General features: G+C 54.8%; 2 protein-coding genes across 7 annotated transcripts; one reads left to right on the plus strand and one right to left on the minus strand.

Annotated features, from left to right (window-relative positions):
• Positions 1 to 1,110: 1,110 nt before the first annotated feature.
• Positions 1,111 to 3,723, minus strand: s100w (S100 calcium binding protein W). Of its 6 annotated transcripts, none has more exons than XM_088620819.1 (3): positions 3,561 to 3,723; positions 2,651 to 2,849; positions 1,111 to 1,580 (listed from the first exon to the last, which is right to left on the minus strand). In XM_088620819.1, the coding sequence occupies exons 2-3, from the start codon at positions 2,789 to 2,791 to the stop codon at positions 1,431 to 1,433; spliced, it is 291 nt and encodes a 96-aa protein (XP_088476945.1). In that variant the 5' UTR covers positions 2,792 to 2,849; positions 3,561 to 3,723; the 3' UTR covers positions 1,111 to 1,430. The 6 variants fall into 6 exon arrangements, with proteins under 6 accessions (XP_088476945.1, XP_088476944.1, XP_088476950.1 ...); XM_088620818.1 differs by having other exon boundaries at positions 2,651 to 2,846; positions 3,561 to 3,722; XM_088620824.1 differs by having other exon boundaries at positions 2,651 to 2,840; positions 3,561 to 3,720.
• Positions 3,724 to 8,898: 5,175 nt separating this feature from the next.
• On the plus strand, positions 8,899 to 11,452 carry LOC148640050 (protein S100-A5-like). Its single transcript, XM_088620828.1, has 3 exons — positions 8,899 to 9,041; positions 10,625 to 10,790; positions 11,166 to 11,452. The coding sequence occupies exons 2-3, from the start codon at positions 10,659 to 10,661 to the stop codon at positions 11,280 to 11,282; spliced, it is 249 nt and encodes an 82-aa protein (XP_088476954.1). The 5' UTR covers positions 8,899 to 9,041; positions 10,625 to 10,658; the 3' UTR covers positions 11,283 to 11,452.
• The last annotated feature ends 5,681 nt before the right edge of the window (positions 11,453 to 17,133 follow it).

Raw genomic sequence — 17,133 nt, forward strand, 5'->3', positions numbered from 1 at the left:
CCGCCCACGGCGGGATCTCTCTGAACTGTGCCTCTCGCACGCACACCCCCCCCCCCCCTCCGCCAGCCACTCGTTCCTCCTTCCGTGTTTCCAATCTCTTACAGCAAACACGGAGGGGGGAGTCCTGGACAGAGACAGCGGCGATCGCGACGTGTGAGACTGGAAATCGCTGCCGGCGTCACGGGAGCAGGTGCCGCCCAGCCCGCGAGCGGAGCTGTCGCAGGAACCCCAGCCCCGGCCGCCGGTGTGTGAATCTGACATCGCGCTGCTCCGCCAGAGCCGAGGAAGAGCATAAAAGTTGAATAACACGAACTGTCCAACAGAGGGCGCAAATGCCCTATCTGTGCGTGGAGCGTAGACACCCAGCCCCTGGCCAGTACATTTTCATTCCACCCAACTGCCTAATTCCGGGGCTCCTGATCCCACGCTAATGGTCCAATCAAGGAATCGAGACCTCAGTTTCCCAGATGTCGGGAGTAATCTGAGTCTCTGGCTGTGCTCAGTTGTTAACATGCTGGAGGTAACAAAGTCATTCGAGATCTCCACCTCCTGAACAGGAAGAACTTTATCAAGGAGCCAATCAACCAGCTTTATAGGTCAATTAAGGTCTCAGTTAATTAAAGAACTGGACTAGGGCCAGGGCATTCCAGGCCAGTACCCGAACTGTAGAGGTCTAATTAATGAATTGGGTGATTGGCTGATAGCGGGCCTTGTGGATTGAATAATTAGGCCTAATTGAGTGAAGTACTGGGCTAACCGGACTGGAGCTGGACACCCCCGGGGTACAGCAGGGCAGCAGCAGGCAGGACCCCTCAGGGCTGTGGACTCCAAACTGGAGGGATGCAGGTTCAAGTCCCAGGTGGGGGCACAGCTGCTGTACCCTTGGTGCCAGGGTTTGTGTTAGTGTTGGAGTTTGTGTCAGGGCTCGAGCTGGTGTCTGGGTCAGAGTCGGTATTAGAGCTGGTGTCTGGGTTTGAGCTGGTGTCAGGGTTCGAGTCTGTATTAGAGCTGGTGTCAGGGTTCGAGCTGGTGTCTAGGTTCGAGGTGCCCCCGAGGTGATGGAGCTATTTCAATGACCCGGACAGAAGAACCAAGCTGACAACAAGTGTCGGGTACAAATGACTCTTTAATGTCTTTGCTCACAGTGAGAGCCCTGTGCACAATCACACACTAGATCCCACTGCGATCAAGCCCACACGAGACCAGAGCTCTCCGGACCAGCCATTACAAGGGTCTAATTCATTCATAGGCTTATTAGCTCAACATACCGGTCTAGCAACTGGACTGAAAGCTAGCGGACACTGAGGTCAGGAGGTCCTTGAGTAATAACCAGGGTGGGGCATGGAGACAGAGCTGGGGCGCGGGGTGGCGAGGTGTGGGGTGCAGCGCTGCAGAGCGGGGTCAGTGAGGGTCCGGGGCGGTCAGTGCGGTCACTTCTTGGCCTTGCCCTTCTGGCACCTGTAGTAGCCATGGGCCAGCATGCCCACGAACTTGCAGAACTCGTGGAAGTTGACCTCTCCGTCGTGGTTCTTGTCCAGTTTGGCCATCACCTCCTCGATGTCCGCGGGGTCGAACTTGGTCTGCAGGCACAAACAGAAGGAAGACGGGGGGGTTCATCACTGGGATTGGATCAGCACACTTCCCAGAGGTCCCCAATCTCTGGGATCAAGTGGGATCTTTTTAGTTTACTTGAGCTGATCAGGAGTCACAGGGGCTAGATACAGTGTCCTGTGTGCATTGCTCTGTGTTCACAAGGAGCATTTTGAGTGTCGTGCTGTGTCTAAAGTTCTGCGTGCAGTGTTTTGTGTGCTCCGTTGGGGGTACATGATGTGTGCAAATTTCTGTGTGCAGCTTTGCATGCAGTGTAACTCGTGTGTGCCTCTGTGCAGCGGTACTCATGTAGGTCTCAGTGTGCAGTGCAAACATGTGCAGTGTCACTCGTGCAGGTGTGTGCAGTGCAGTAGTGTGTAGTGCAAGTGCAGGTATGTGCAGTGTCACTCGTGCAGCAGTGTGCACTGTCACTAGTGCAGGAGTGTGCAGTGTCACTAGTGCAGCAGTGTGCACTGTCACTAGTGCAGGAGTGTGCAGTGCAAGTGCAGGAGTGTGCAGTGCAAGTGCAGGAGTGTGCAGTGTCACTAGTGCAGAAGTGTGCAGTGTCACTAGTGCAGAAATGTGCGGTGCAGCAGTGTGCAGTGTCACTAGTGCAGGAGTGTGCAGTGCAGGTGCAGGAGTGTGCAGTGTCACTAGTGCAGGAGTGTGCAGTGCAGGTGCAGGAGTGTGCAGTGTCACTAGTGCAGGAGTGTGCAGTGCAGGTGCAGGAGTGTGCAGTGTCACTAGTGCAGGAGTGTGCAGTGCAGGTGCAGGAGTGTGCAGTGTCACTAGTGCAGGAGTGTGCAGTGCAGGTGCAGGAGTGTGCAGTGTCACTAGTGCAGGAGTGTGCAGTGCAGGTGCAGGAGTGTGCAGTGTCACTAGTGCAGGAGTGTGCAGTGCAGGTGCAGGAGTGTGCAGTGTCACTAGTGCAGGAGTGTGCAGTGCAGGTGCAGGAGTGTGCAGTGTCACTAGTGCAGGAGTGTGCAGTGCAGGTGCAGGAGTGTGCAGTGTCACTAGTGCAGGAGTGTGCAGTGCAGGTGCAGCTCGGAGCCCCTCTTGCCTTGAACTCCGGGGATGTGAGCTCGGCCTGCAGCAGCTGCTTGAGCTCGGCGCTGCTCAGCTGGCACTTGTGCTCGTCCTGGCTGGCGTACTGCTCGAACAGCTCCACCAGGCTCCTCACCGCCGCCTCCAGCTTCGACATGGCTTCCCACCCGCCGGCCGGCTGCACGGAGCGCCCAGAGCTTCTGCTTCTGCTTCTGCTGAGCACACAAGAACACGAGAGCTCAGTCCGGAGGCTCAGAACCGCAATCGGATTCTTACCATGTGGCACCAACCTGTCAGTATATTTACTGCAGCACGGTAACCAAACCATCATTTCGAGATACCTCTAAATCAGTTCAAGATCTCTTGACACACAGTGAGACACAACTCTATAAGTCAGTTAAAGATATCCGTATGAAATGAGTTCTCATTCAAATATACCTGCAATAAATATTTAAAGATATTTGAAATATCGATCTGAGATATCGATAAATGCTATTTTGACGAGGCCTCTAACTTTTATGAAAGCCCCCCAGCCCCCCAGCCCCCCCCAGTTCTCTGACTCCCTCCCTCCGCGCGGTGTAGCTCCAGCGCGTGTCCGGTCTCCGGCTCGCGAGGGCCGTGGGGTGGGGTCGCGTCGCGCGCCGGGAGGAGGCACACACCTTCCACAGCCAGGCGCGCCCACGCGTGCTTCGGTCTGAAGCAATAACAACTGCGGTGAGCGCTGCAATTATTATTGTGGCTGTTCCTGTTGCAGGCAATAACAAGAGGCACCTTTCGTAACGCGGGCTGCTTCATTCTTCTCTGGGATTCTGAACACGAATTAACGTTTCGCAACGGTACAAAGCAGAACCGTCTCACAAGACCTGCGCTCTGGTACTCTGTGTCTCGTCTGCTACAACCGGCCGTGCTCGATCAGCCCCACTCACCTGGCTGTGGAAGGCGAACCGAGCCCTGAGGGGCGAGACGGGTTCGCTGGCGGTGCTGGGTTCGGAGTGCGGCTGCACTGGGCTCCGCAAGGTCTCTTTATACAGAGGGACACCGCCTGCGCAGCTGGGGCGATGACTCGCTCCTGCCCAGGGATAAAAAAAAACCCCGTGTACTTACTCCTCCCTTCTCCTAGACTGGGAAAGAGTCTTTCTGTGAAGTCGGGAGAGGGGGCGGCTCTCCCGCTGTCGCCGGGGAGCCGGGAGTCCGTCCGTCTGTCCGGACCCACAGCCCCGCCCCCTCCCGCTCTCCCGCCGCTGGGGACTGTGACTGGAAATAGCAGGGAAATAAAAGACTGATGAGGAATTGGGCTCACTGCCTGACTGAAAGACTGACCCACAGACAAAGAGCTTCATTGAATTAACTCTTATAACCTACAGTACCACCCTGACTAACAGACTGATACCCTGAGGGACAGACTTAACACTCAGACTTACACGTTAACATGCTGACAGACTAACTGACTGACACACTAACAAACACCCCGACCAGCACACTACCATCTGACACTAAGAAACACCAAGAAAAACTGACACACTGACTCCCTGACTACCAAACAGGCTAACACCCTGACTAACTCCCTGACTAGCTGACTGACTAACACCCTGACTAGCAGACTGACTAACTCCCTGACTAGCTGACAGACTAACTCCCTGACTAGCTGACTGACTAACTCCCTGACTAGCAGACTGACTAACTCCCTGACTAGCTGACAGACTAACTCCCTGACTAGCTGACTGACTAACTCCCTGACTAGCTGACTGACTAACACCCTGACTAGCTGACAGACTGTTACCCTGACTAGCTGACAAACTAACTCCCTGACTAGCTGACAGACTAACACCCTGACTAGCTGACAAACTAACTCCCTGACTAGCTGACAGACTAACACCCTGACTAGCTGACAGACTAACTCCCTGACTAGCTGACAGGCTAACTCCCTGACTAGCTGACTGACTAACACCCTGACTAGCTGACTGACTAACACCCTGACTAGCTGACTGACTAACTCCCTGACTAGCTGACTGACTAACTCCCTGACTAGCTGACAGACTAACACCCTGACTAGCTGACAGGCTGTTACCCTGACTAGCTGACTGACTAACTCCCTGACTAGCTGACAGACTAACACCCTGACTAGCTGACAGACTAACTCCCTGACTAGCTGACAGACTAACTCCCTGACTAGCTGACAGACTAACACCCTGACTAGCTGACTGACTAACTCCCTGACTAGCTGACAGACTAACTCCCTGACTAGCTGACAGACTAACACCCTGACTAGCTGACTGACTAACTCCCTGACTAGCTGACAGACTAACACCCTGACTAGCTGACTGACTAACTCCCTGACTAGCTGACAGACTGTTACCCTGACTAGCTGACAGACTAACACCCTGACTAGCTGACAGGCTAACTCCCTGACTAGCTGACTGACTAACTCCCTGACTAGCTGACAGACTAACTCCCTGACTAGCTGACAGGCTAACTCCCTGACTAGCTGACAGACTAACTCCCTGACTAGCTGACAGACTAACTCCCTGACTAGCTGAAAGGCTAACTCCCTGACTAGCTGACAGACTGTTACCCTGACTAGCTGACAGACTGTTACCCTGACTAGCTGACAGACTAACTCCCTGACTAGCTGACAGACTAACTCCCTGACTAGCTGACAGACTGTTACCCTGACTAGCTGACTGACTAACTCCCTGACTAGCTGACAGACTGTTACCCTGACTAGCTGACAGGCTAACTCCCTGACTAGCTGACAGGCTAACTCCCTGACTAGCTGACAGACTAACTCCCTGACTAGCTGACAGACTGGCGCCCTGCCCTGCCCTGCCCTGCTGGGTCTCTCCCAGGCTGTCAGTGTGCGGAGCTCAGCCCTGGCACTGCACAGCCACAAGACTCACTTGCTGCAGTGGACAGTCTGACTCACCCAGCCTCTCTGTGAGCTTGTTCTTGTTGAGGAATGTTTGCTTTTCAGATTTTCCAGTCCCTCACGTGCCGGTATGGCCTCACAGTGGAGCCGGGCCAGCAGGGTGTGGCCCAGCGCCCCCTAGCTACCACCCACGCAGGGCGCAGCCCAGCCCCGGTCTGCTGAGCCAGGCTTAGACCTCTGGACACTGTGGTCCTCTGCTCTCCTGTGGCCCTGTCACTGGTCATGTCTGCAGCAGGAGCAGAAAGAAAGGGCTCCTGTTTTATGTGCAATTTTTCCTTCTGAACTGCCACATGGACACACAGACAGAGACAAGCAGACAGACTGTCCTTACAGCACACATGCATTGTCAGGGTCAGGCTGTCCTGGACTGGACCGGACTGTCTGTTACCCAATCATTGACCAGGATTTCTCTATCTTCAGTGCACAGCTGCCTCATGGCTACTCTGTATACAGTAGTTCAGGTGGGGAGCTGCATCAGCATGCGTAGGCTGCAAAGGAACAAGTAATAGGTTTATTCCAGGCTGAAAAGAGAAGAAAAACACGACGTTTCGGCCATCTTCAGGTGTGAAGACTGTTAGACTAACCCCTGAAGAAGGCTCCACGGCCGAAACATTGTGTTTTCTTTCTTCTCTTTTCAGCCTGGAGTAAACCCATTACTTGTTACTCTGTAGTAATACTGCTGTCTCAGGCTCAGGCACACGGGCAAGGGTTCGGCACCCGAGGAAGACAGAGTGACGGGCTCGTCGTCCGAGCACAAGCCCCTGAGAGAGGGTGTGTACGCAGGGAGTGCAGGAGCTCAGTCTTGAGACCGCACTGCCGTGTCGAATGTGGTTGGACCTGCTGCCCCTCCCCTGATCTCTGTCAGACCCGCGCCCTCGCCTCCCCCCTGCCCCCGGGCAGAATGTGCCTCACCCCCCTGAAGCCTGTGAAGAGGGATGGGTGGGCCCGAGGCTCAGGGGTCAAGATCAGGGCCTGGGAAGCACTGGAGCTGTTTGCCACGGTGAATTTCGCCCCACAGGTGACGTCAGTGGCACACCTGCTGAGCTCGGGGTGGAGGACTTTGTTGTTCAGGAATGGTTTTTGTTTGTATAGGGCAGTGCAGTGGTCAGCATTGCTGTCCTGCAGTGCTGGGGCCCTGGACCCACGTCCCAGGGTGCTGTCTGTGTGGAGTTTGCATGTTCTTCCCGTGTTCACACAAGTTTCCTCTGGGTGCTCCAGTTTCCTCCCTCAGTCCGAAGACACGCTGGTGGGCTGATTGGCTTCTGGGGAAATGGGCCCCGGTGCGAGTGTGTGTTTGTGTGTGTGTGACCTGCAATGGGCCCTGGTGCGAGTGTGTGTTTGTGTGTGTGTGACCTGCAATGGGCCCTAGTGCGAGTGTGTGTTTGTGTGTGTGTGACCTGCAATGGGCCCTAGTGCGAGTGTGTGTTTGTGTGTGTGTGACCTGCAATGGGCCCTGGTGCGAGTGTGTGTTTGTGTGTGTGTGACCTGCAATGGGCCCTGGTGCGAGTGTGTGTTTGTGTGTGTGTGACCTGCAATGGGCCCTAGTGCGAGTGTGTGTTTGTATGTGTGTGACCTGCAATGGGCCCTGGTGCGAGTGTGTGTTTGTGTGACCTGCAATGATCCCTGGTGCGAGTGTGTGTTTGTATGTGTGTGAACTGCAATGGGCCCTGGTGCGAGTGTGTGTTTGTGTGACCTGCAATGATCCCTGGTGCAAGTGTGTGTTTGTGTGTGTGTGAGACCTGCAATGGGCCCTGGTGTGTTTGTGTGTGTGCGTGACCTGCAATGGGCCCTGGTGCGATTGTGTGTTTGTGTGTGTGTGAGACCTGCAATGGGCCCTGGTGTGTTTGTGTGTGTGCGTGACCTGCAATGGGCCCTGGTGCGATTGTGTGTTTGTGTGTGTGTGAGACCTGCAATGGGCCCTGGTGTGTTTGTGTGTGTGCGTGACCTGCAATGGGCCCTGGTGCGATTGTGTGTTTGTGTGACCTGCAGTGGGCTCCAGCCCTGTACTGGATGTTTAAAAAACAGATGGATGGAATTTTTGTAGAAATGCAGAGATGTTATGGCGATTCTGTGGGCTCAGTAGGTACAAAGACCGTACGGACAGGAAGGAAGTACTGGATAGGATCCCATTCCACAATGCATGGGGGCCTCTGCTGCTCGAACCCCAGTGTTGATAATCCTCTCCCACCTGTTTTCGTGCCACGCTGGCAGCTGCAGGCCGCCCTCGCTCGCAGACCTGACCCGTCACACCTGTCCAACAGGTTTGGAGGAACAACAGACAACGGAGAAAGAGCAAACAGAGTCAAAACAAATTAGCCACAATGTCAAGCATCTGGCCGGGCCCTCGCCTGGAGCAGGATTCCTCGCCGCCCCCGCGCCTGCACCGAGCCCGAGCCGCGGAGAGCAGAGGCAGGACGGGGAGAACACGGGCACCGGGACAGCACACCCTGTAATCACCAGCCTGCAGCCCAGGGGTGTCCAGGCCTGATCCCTGGGGACCCCAGTACAGCAGGTCCCACAATCATTAATCTGTAGCCCAGGGGTGTCCAGGCCTGATCCCTGGGGACCCCAGTACAGCAGGTCCCACAATCATTAATCTGTAGCCCAGGGGTGTCCAGCCCTGATCCCTGGGGGACCCCAGAATAACAGGTCCCACAAGGCACCCTGAAATCAGCACTCTAACCCAGCCTTGATCCTGGGGGGGTGGGGGGTCACAGTCCAACGGGTGTTACTGGTCTCCCTGAAATCAGTTAGGAGTGGAAACACGTGAAGTCTGATTAAAAGTCAGCTGATTGAGAGCTGTGCTCTCTGAGAGCTCCACGCAGCTGGGATTGTCCTTTCCCATGATCCTTCAACAACGTCATTGACCACACTACCAAACTGACCGCTTCAGTGGTCGAAAACCGAAGTTTGGGGATCCGATGATTTCGGGGTGACCCACACCACCTGCTGGTTGGGGGCTCCCTGGGACCAGGGTTCTGCATTCGGACCTGAAACGCCCCTCTGCCTGGCACTCTCTCCTCGGGCTCGGCCAGGTGCGTCATGGAAGTTTCCAGAAGGCCAGGTGCCACCCTCCTGTGCAGAGCGTGCCTGGGGCCGCTCGCTCGTGATGAGACAGTTGTGCAATTCCACCACAGCAGAGAGCTGGGAGAGCACAGGTATGCGCAGGGATTCGGGGACAGGTTGGGGTGAGCACGGGGCACAGGTGGGCTGGACTGGGACTCTCTGTGTCGGCCCAGTAAGACTGCCTCAGGGCTTCTAGCTGGAATGGGGAGAGGCAGCTGGGCGTAGCTGCTCCTCAGCTCTCTATTGTCTCTGCCCGCCAGTCTGTCTGCCATTGGAGCGTCTCCCGACCACCAGGCGTGAGGCACGGCCATGCCAAGCAGGGAGGTCCCTGTGCCACGACGTCTATTTAAACCTCCTCCAGTCACAGCGAGACACAAACCCTGCTGCCTTCCTGCTGAAAGCTCCACCTGAACAGGTGAGTCCGGCTCCGCGATTCCTGCAGGACACTAGTCCTGTGCCGTCAGCCGGGTCCCGAGCCCTGCTCACTGCCTCCCTCTGAGTACTGTACCTCTGTCTCTCTCACTGCTGCACTCTGGGCAACTGTACCTCTGTCTCTCTCACTGCTGCACTCTGGGTACAGTAGTTCTGTCTCTCTCACTGCCTCACTCTGGGTACTGTACCTCTGTCTCTCTCACTGCTGCACTCTGGGTACTGTAGTTCTTTCTCTCTCTGCCTCACTCTGGGTACTGTACAGGACATATGTGAAAATCATGATTTTAAACTTTAACTGATAATGTTATTTAATTAACTCTGGAAAATATGTTGATATCTTTAATGTACTGTGCAGAAAATCTAGATTGCACTACTAGTTGCTGTTTTCATGAAGTGTAAACCATAGATTTGCCTATGTTCTAGATGAGCTCTGATATTGCATCTCATTTAAGGAGACACCAGCCGTACAGCTGAGTTATTGAACTGTGGGGCTTCCTCAGCTTTGGTAATGGGTGAACTAAGACCAGGGGCAGACAGATTCTCAGATCTTCAGCTACATTTACACAAAATAATCAGCTATTTAAAGTATTGATTAGCTCACAACCAATGCAGTCAGATCACCGAGGAGCTGGTAGTATAGACGTTCTGGGCTGGAGTACACTGGAATGGTCCAGGTCTGGACCCCAGACTAGACTGGGTTCCTGCTCTTCTGAACAGAGCAGAAATCTCCAGCCCTGATCCAGTGGAGCTGCAGGCTCCTCCAGTCTCCAAACCAGCCCAGCCCTTGCTTAGTTAATTGAGCCAATTAATGTCTTTATTAATCCAGATAAGGGTTACCCTTAGCCTGTGACTGAAGATGCTTATTGACCCTGAAGGAGTGCTGGCTCAGTAGGACTGGGATGGAGTCTTCTGCAAAAAGACATAAAGTGTTTATTCAGATTTATTTCAGTTTATTATGCAATTCTCTTCTAAATTGATTTTTTTTTCGGGAATTCCCTGTGACCTAGACTGCTGTTCTCTGCTTTACTGCTTTAATCCATTTGAAGAATAGCATAGCTATTTAGCTCTTAGTTTTCCCCGGAACAGCGGATCTGCTGGAGCTGTGGTTGGATTCCTTTGGGAGCTCATGTGTGAGACCGGTAGGAAAGATCAGTAGGACTACTGTCCCTCCTGTCCAAACCCGTCCGGGAGCATCTGCCCCCATTAGTCCATGTCAGCCTGGGATCCTGGCCAGGGAAAAGAGACCGAGAATGGAATTTGTCCAGATTTGTACGCATTCTGAATTCAGAAGAGGTGCTTCTCCGCTGTTGAACCGCACCCAGAGATGGGCTGGGCTCTGATTCCCAGCAGCCCCTGGGATGATAAATTAGCTGCCAGCAGACACAGGGCTGCAGCAGGAAGTTAATCACAGCACACTAGTTCACGAATCGGTGGACTTTAATGAATGAATGAATTGACTGATGCAGTAATTATTTATGCGCTCTGATCAGACTGGGTTCATCAATTAGTCTGGCTCATTAGTGGATGTGTAGCTGACATGTTCTCTCCTCCTCTCGCCTCCCACAGATCTCTCTGAAACCACTGCCCCATCATCGCCACCATGTCTCTGGAGCAGGCCGCCAAGATCGTCAGCGACGTCTTCTACAAGTACGCGGGCGAGGACGATAAGAAGCAGACCCTCAGCCGGGACGAGCTCAAGAAGCTCCTGCAGGCCCACTGCAGCCACAAACCGGTGAGTCCGGTTCTGATGACCAGAACCTCTTCATCCGAGCGAGAGCAGCCGGGTCGTGGCTGTCGGCAGCTCACTCATCCCAGGCTCTCATCTGGCTGTTTCTAGAATGAGACCGGTGTATTACCTTCAATCCCACGGCTGGGCAGCTTGTTCCACACTCCCACCTCCCTTTGTGTAAGGAGGCGCCTCCTGTCCTTGTCCATTTAATAAAAATGGACAGCCTCAGGTCCTGTAGGGCAACCTCGTTTGCCACCCTACACGCCAGACAGCTGACCCATTTATGCATTGCAATCGATTTCTCCGCAATCGATTAGCCGACCCCCCGCACTGCGTAGCGCCTAACGAATCTGCGTGTCTGTCTCCCCCTGGCGGCAGGACTCCGTCACCAAGCTGGACAAACTCGTGAAGCGCCTGGACGACAACAAGGACAACCAGATCGACATCGTGGAGTTCGGGGCGCTCATCGGTATGATGGCCAAGAAGGAGGGCTGAACCGGCCCGCGGGGACACGGGTTCGAGCGTTTCCACAGCGCCTCGCACAGACAGAGAGAGAGGTAGAGGGAGAGAGAGAGAGGAGGAGGGAGGAGATGGAGGAGGGGGGAGCGCGCTGTGTCTGTAAGCCCGAAAGGCAAATAAATAAAACCCACAGCTTTCACAACCTACACTGCTCACTGCCTCCTCATTGCCTGCTGGTTCTGGGCAGCTTGTTCCACACCCCCGCCCCCGCTTTGTGTAAAACACGCCCTTTGGGTTCTCGGCTTAAAGTGCACTTCCGGGTGGTTTGTGCTCGTGTCCTCCGATTGGGGTCTCACTGTTAAACCGTAGAAGTCCGCCGGGCGGACATATTGTCAGTGCTCCTGAGGAGCAAGACTGAAAGGGTTCGGTTCGCTGAGTACGTACAGTATGTAATACAACTGCGACATCAGGATCTTTCCCGGTCTTCAGTAATTGCGAGGCGGGGTTCAGAGAGGGTCATTGAGCAGCACAGATGCACCGTGATCCGCCTCCGCCCTCTAGTGGTGCACAGCGGATAGGACAGACTCTCCCTCAGTTCCCGGTCGCAGGCGAGCGCCGGTGCGGCGTGTTGTCGAGGTCGGTCTCACCCGAGCGGCTCTCAGGGCCGGGAGCTCTTGCACGACTGCTGGTGAGCTCAGCAAGTCACGGGCCCAGCCCCGTGCTGTTCGGGAGCGTCCTGCGAATGACGTCACCGCGGACCGGTCGTCCCGAAGCCCAGCGATCCCTGCTGTGGCACGCGTGGGGCTTTCCGTGACTCAGTTAAGGTGAGAGTGACACTGGTGTAGCAGACACACCCACGGGTGAGAGTGACACTGTAACCACACACACCCAGGGGTGAGAGTGACACTGGTGTATCAGACACACCCACGGGTGAGAGTGACACTGTAACCACACACACCCAGGGGTGAGAGTGACACTGGTGTAGCAGACACACCCACGGGTGAGAGTGACACTGTAACCACACACACCCAGGGGTGAGAGTGACACTGGTGTAGCAGACACACCCACGGGTGAGAGTGACACTGTAACCACACACACCCAGGGGTGAGAGTGACACTGGTGTATCAGACATACCCACAGGTGAGAGTTTGTCCTTCTGCTGGAGTCCAGTCAGTCACAGCGGAGCTCGCGCTCCTGAATGAGGGCAGTCCTGAGACTCCCTCACACCTCCACCTGAGTGTCCCTGACGCAGTCATACATCCTGACACTGCTGCCAACAGGACTTCAGGACTCTCATCTAGAGCGTTTTTTAAACTGCTTTATTCAATTCAGGGCTGGGGGGGAGCTGGAGTCTATCCCAGCAATACAGGACAAACACAGGACACACACTCACACACCCCGGACAGGACACCTCTCCAACACAGGACACACACACTCACACACCCTGGACAGGACACCTCTCCAACACAGGACACACACACTCACACACCCTGGACAGGACACCTCTCCAACACAGGACACACACACTCACACACCCTGGACAGGACACCTCTCCAACACAGGACACACACACTCACACACCCTGGACAGGACACCTCTCCAACACAGGACACACACACTCACACACCCTGGACAGGACACCTCTCCAACACAGGACACACACACTCACACACCCTGGACAGGACACCTCTCCAACACAGGACACACACACTCACACACCCTGGACAGGACACCTCTCCAACACAGGACACACACACTCACACACCCTGGACAGGACACCTCTCCAACACAGGACACACACACTCACACACCCTGGACAGGACACCAGTCCAACACAGGACACACACACTCACACACCCTGGACAGGACACCTCTCCAACACAGGACACACACACTCACACACCCTGGAAAGGACACCTCTCCAACACAGGACACACACACTCACACACCCTGGACAGGACACCTCTCCAACACAGGACACACACACTCACACACCCTGGACAGGACACCTCTCCAACACAGGACACACACACTCACACACCCTGGACAGGACACCTCTCCAACACAGGACACACACACTCACACACCCTGGACAGGACACCAGTCCAACACAGGACACACACACTCACACACCCTGGACAGGACACCTCTCCAACACAGGACACACACACTCACACACCCTGGACAGGACACCTCTCCAACACAGGACACACACACTCACACACCCTGGACAGGACACCTCTCCAACACAGGACACACACACTCACACACCCTGGACAGGACACCAGTCCAACACAGGACACACACACTCACACACCCTGGACAGGACACCTCTCCAACACAGGACACACACACTCACACACCCTGGAAAGGACACCAGTCCAACACAGGACACACACACTCACACACCCCTGGACAGGACACCAGTCCAACACAGGACACACACACTCACACACCCTGGACAGGACACCTCTCCAACACAGGACACACACACTCACACACCCTGGACAGGACACCTGTCCAACACAGGACACACACTCACACACCCTGGACAGGACACCAGTCCAACACAGGACACACAGATACAGACACACACTCTGGACAGAACCCCAGTCCATCACAGGACGGGAACACACACACTCACACCAGAGCCAGTTTTCACAGAGGAAACCCCCCCCCACACACAGGGAGAACATACAAACTCCACACAGACAGCACCCCAGAGCCCAGCGATGCTAGTGACTTTGCCACACTCTGCCCTTCCTATTACAAACCAGGTTCGGCTTTTTAAGAGCTTGAAGCACATGACAATCGCCTTGAAGGAGCTCTGGCCGTGAAGCACTCAGCAGGGTCAGAGGGAGTTACAGACGAGACCTGGAACAGCGGGGACGGGCGATTCCCACCACCTTACAGCTGCAAACCGCGCGGAACCGCCCTCCTCCCTCTCCGGGATCCGCTGACACGAGTGGGTCAGGCGTTGTCCTGGCTGTTTGGTCTTTTTCAGCTCGTTCATGGCGACGAAACAGCTTTGACGACGCTGCCCGACCTGCGAATAACAAAAACAAAATCTTCCGCTAACCGTCCTGTGTTGTTTTTGAAAAGAGACGAGGCTGCCCGGTGCCGTCTCCCCGAGCTCGGGGTGGGGGTGAGTGGGCGTGGGCGCGGCGGATGGAGATCACGGCCGGCGCTGTCTCCTCGAGGACCAGACACAAGGGGGAGACACGCCCTCCTCGTGTTTGCTCAGAGCGTGTGCGCCCCCCCCCCCCGTCCGGCCCGTGCGCAACCGCGTGTGTTTGTTTTGGGCCGTCTCTATGACAGCAGCCCCCCCCCGGCTCGGTTCACTCGAGGCCGAGATGAGCTCAGTCTGCGCGAGGCAGAAAAGCGGGTGTGTCCGGAAGCTGGCGCAGGGGAGGGAGGGTTTGTGTTGGGGAGAAAGGCGGTGTAGTTACTAAGTAAAAGAATGCCTTTCTGGGAGCTTTCCGCGATTAAATGCGTCTGTTTTATTTTAAACACGAATTAGCACTGAAAACGGCGTGTTTGAGACCCGTTTGATGAGGGTTCTGGTGGGGGTGAGGGGTGGGGCGTCTTTTCTGTAGTTTGCAAGCTTCAGTAACACAAAGGGAGACAAAATAAAGAATTTCCGCCCCCCCCTTCCGTCGGAAAATACTCTTCTGACTCGTAACACCGACCAGCCAGCCCCCCTCCCCCCTACACAGTTCGGGTCTTTTAAACGACTTTTACATGAGTGTTTCACTGCGCACTGGGCTCCCAGCACCAGTGAGTCATGTCTCTGGCCGCACGGACGCGCTCAGACCAGCTCTCTCACACCCCCCAGAGAGCACGAGGGGAACTACAGGGAAGAGCATCTAAAACGGAGGCACTTCTTTACACAGCGAGTGGCAGGAGTCTGGAGCAAGCTGCTCAGCCGTGTTGCCTGCATGGTTGAAGTTTCGTGGGAGAACGTGTGTATGCAGAGGCCCGCCTGTATTCTGCTGTTTTCTACAGAGTTGCCTGCTTATTCCTGTAAATCCAACTTGAAAAGCAATCTGTGGACTCCCACCGTAAAAGTTGACGCTTGCTTTGGAAGCCTTCAACATTCCAGTTTTCTCCGGCTTTTTTCCCGGAGAAGGCCTCCTCCCGGATGAGCTCACAAATCCCGTCAGAAAGTCCCGAGGGGGCAGAGGGGAGTGTCCGGTAAGGGAGCTGGCCTGTCTTTGTCTGGAGTACTGACCACCTGTGAGTGTCTGATGAAGCTCCACTGCTGTTATCAGGGTGTTTTTTTAACATTTTGTTTAGTCAAAGAACTGATATGAGAATTACTGCATCAATACAGAGCTTTTCACTCTGCTCACTCCCAAAGAGCTTCACTTACAGGAGGGGACCCAGCTCCCTCCCCACTGAAGCACAGCCCCACCAGGGTCCACACCCCACTCCTACTGACAGTGTCCTGGGGTCTGTAGTGACCAGTAGTCAGGACACCAGGGTCCACACCCCACTCTTACTGACAGTGTCCTGGGGTCTGTAGTGACCAGTAGTCAGGACACCAGGGTCCACACCCCACTCTTACTGACAGTGTCCTGGGGTCTGTAGTGACCAGTAGTCAGGACACCAGGGTCCACACCCCACTCTTACTGACAGTGTCCTGGGGTCTGTAGTGACCAGTAGTCAGGACACCAGGGTCCACACCCCACTCTTACTGACAGTGTCCTGGGGTCTGTAGTGACCAGTAGTCAGGACACCAGGGTCCACACCCCACTCCTACTGACAGTGTCCTGGGGTCTGTAGTGACCAGTAGTCAGGACACCAGGGTCCACACCCCACTCTTACTGACAGTGTCCTGGGGTCTGTAGTGACCAGTAGTCAGGACACCAGGGTCCGCACCCCACTCTTACTGACAGTGTCCTGGGGTCTGTAGTGACCAGTAGTCAGGACACCAGATTAATATCTAAAGGATGGCACCTTCTACAGCACAGTGTTACCTGTGACCATACTGGTTATTGTGGTCCAGAGAGAAGACTGCCCCCATGTTGGTCCATTAGCTCCACCAGCAGCTGTGGCCTGGTTCTCCTCAGTAGTCTCCCAGCCCTGTACTGACCAGGCCCAGCCTCACTCAGCTTCTGTCACCTGAGGAGACCGGACCACAGGCTGGTAATGCTGCTGTTCCCAATTGGATTTGAATAACTGAATAAGCCTAATAGCCATCTAACTGTCATCTCGTCATTTGCTTAGAATTAGCGTGCACTAGAGATGATAGGCAAGGAACCTTAGAATAAAATATTTATTAAAACCATCCAACCATGCGCCATCTCAACCAGAGAGCTGTTACACTCTGTAGGTGCTCTTCCAGTACAGCCTTCGATAGTAACATAGCCACACGCTCTGATCCTCATCATGTGCACGAGCAGCAGCCATCACATGGGCTCATCATCTGAAACCCCTGGCTTGGTGCCTCTTCATCAGGCCAGTCCACAGTCTTCATCGCACTGCTCATCGCCACAGTGAAGAGAAACAATGAACCTCAAAAGGACAAAGGAGACTGGACCAGTCATACTGTAGGGTTACAGTGTGACCCAGACTGGACCAGTGATCTCTGGACTGTAGGGTTACAGTGTGACCCGGCCCAGACTGGACCAGCGATCTCTGGACTGTAGGGTTACAGTGTGACCCAGACCAGACTGGACCAGTGATCTCTGGACTGTAGGGTTCCAGTGTGACCCAGACTGGACCAGTGATCTATGGACTGTAGGGTTACAGTGTGACCCGGCCCAGACTGGACCAGTGATCTCTGGACTGTAGGGTTCCAGTGTGACCCAAACTGGACCAGTGATCTCTGGACTGTAGGGTTACAGTGTGACCCAGACTGGACCAGTGATCTCTGGACTGTAGG

This window comes from Lepisosteus platostomus, chromosome 26, assembly GCF_059453375.1.
Source record: "Lepisosteus platostomus isolate fLepPlt1 chromosome 26, fLepPlt1.hap1, whole genome shotgun sequence".
NCBI lineage: Eukaryota > Metazoa > Chordata > Actinopteri > Semionotiformes > Lepisosteidae > Lepisosteus > Lepisosteus platostomus.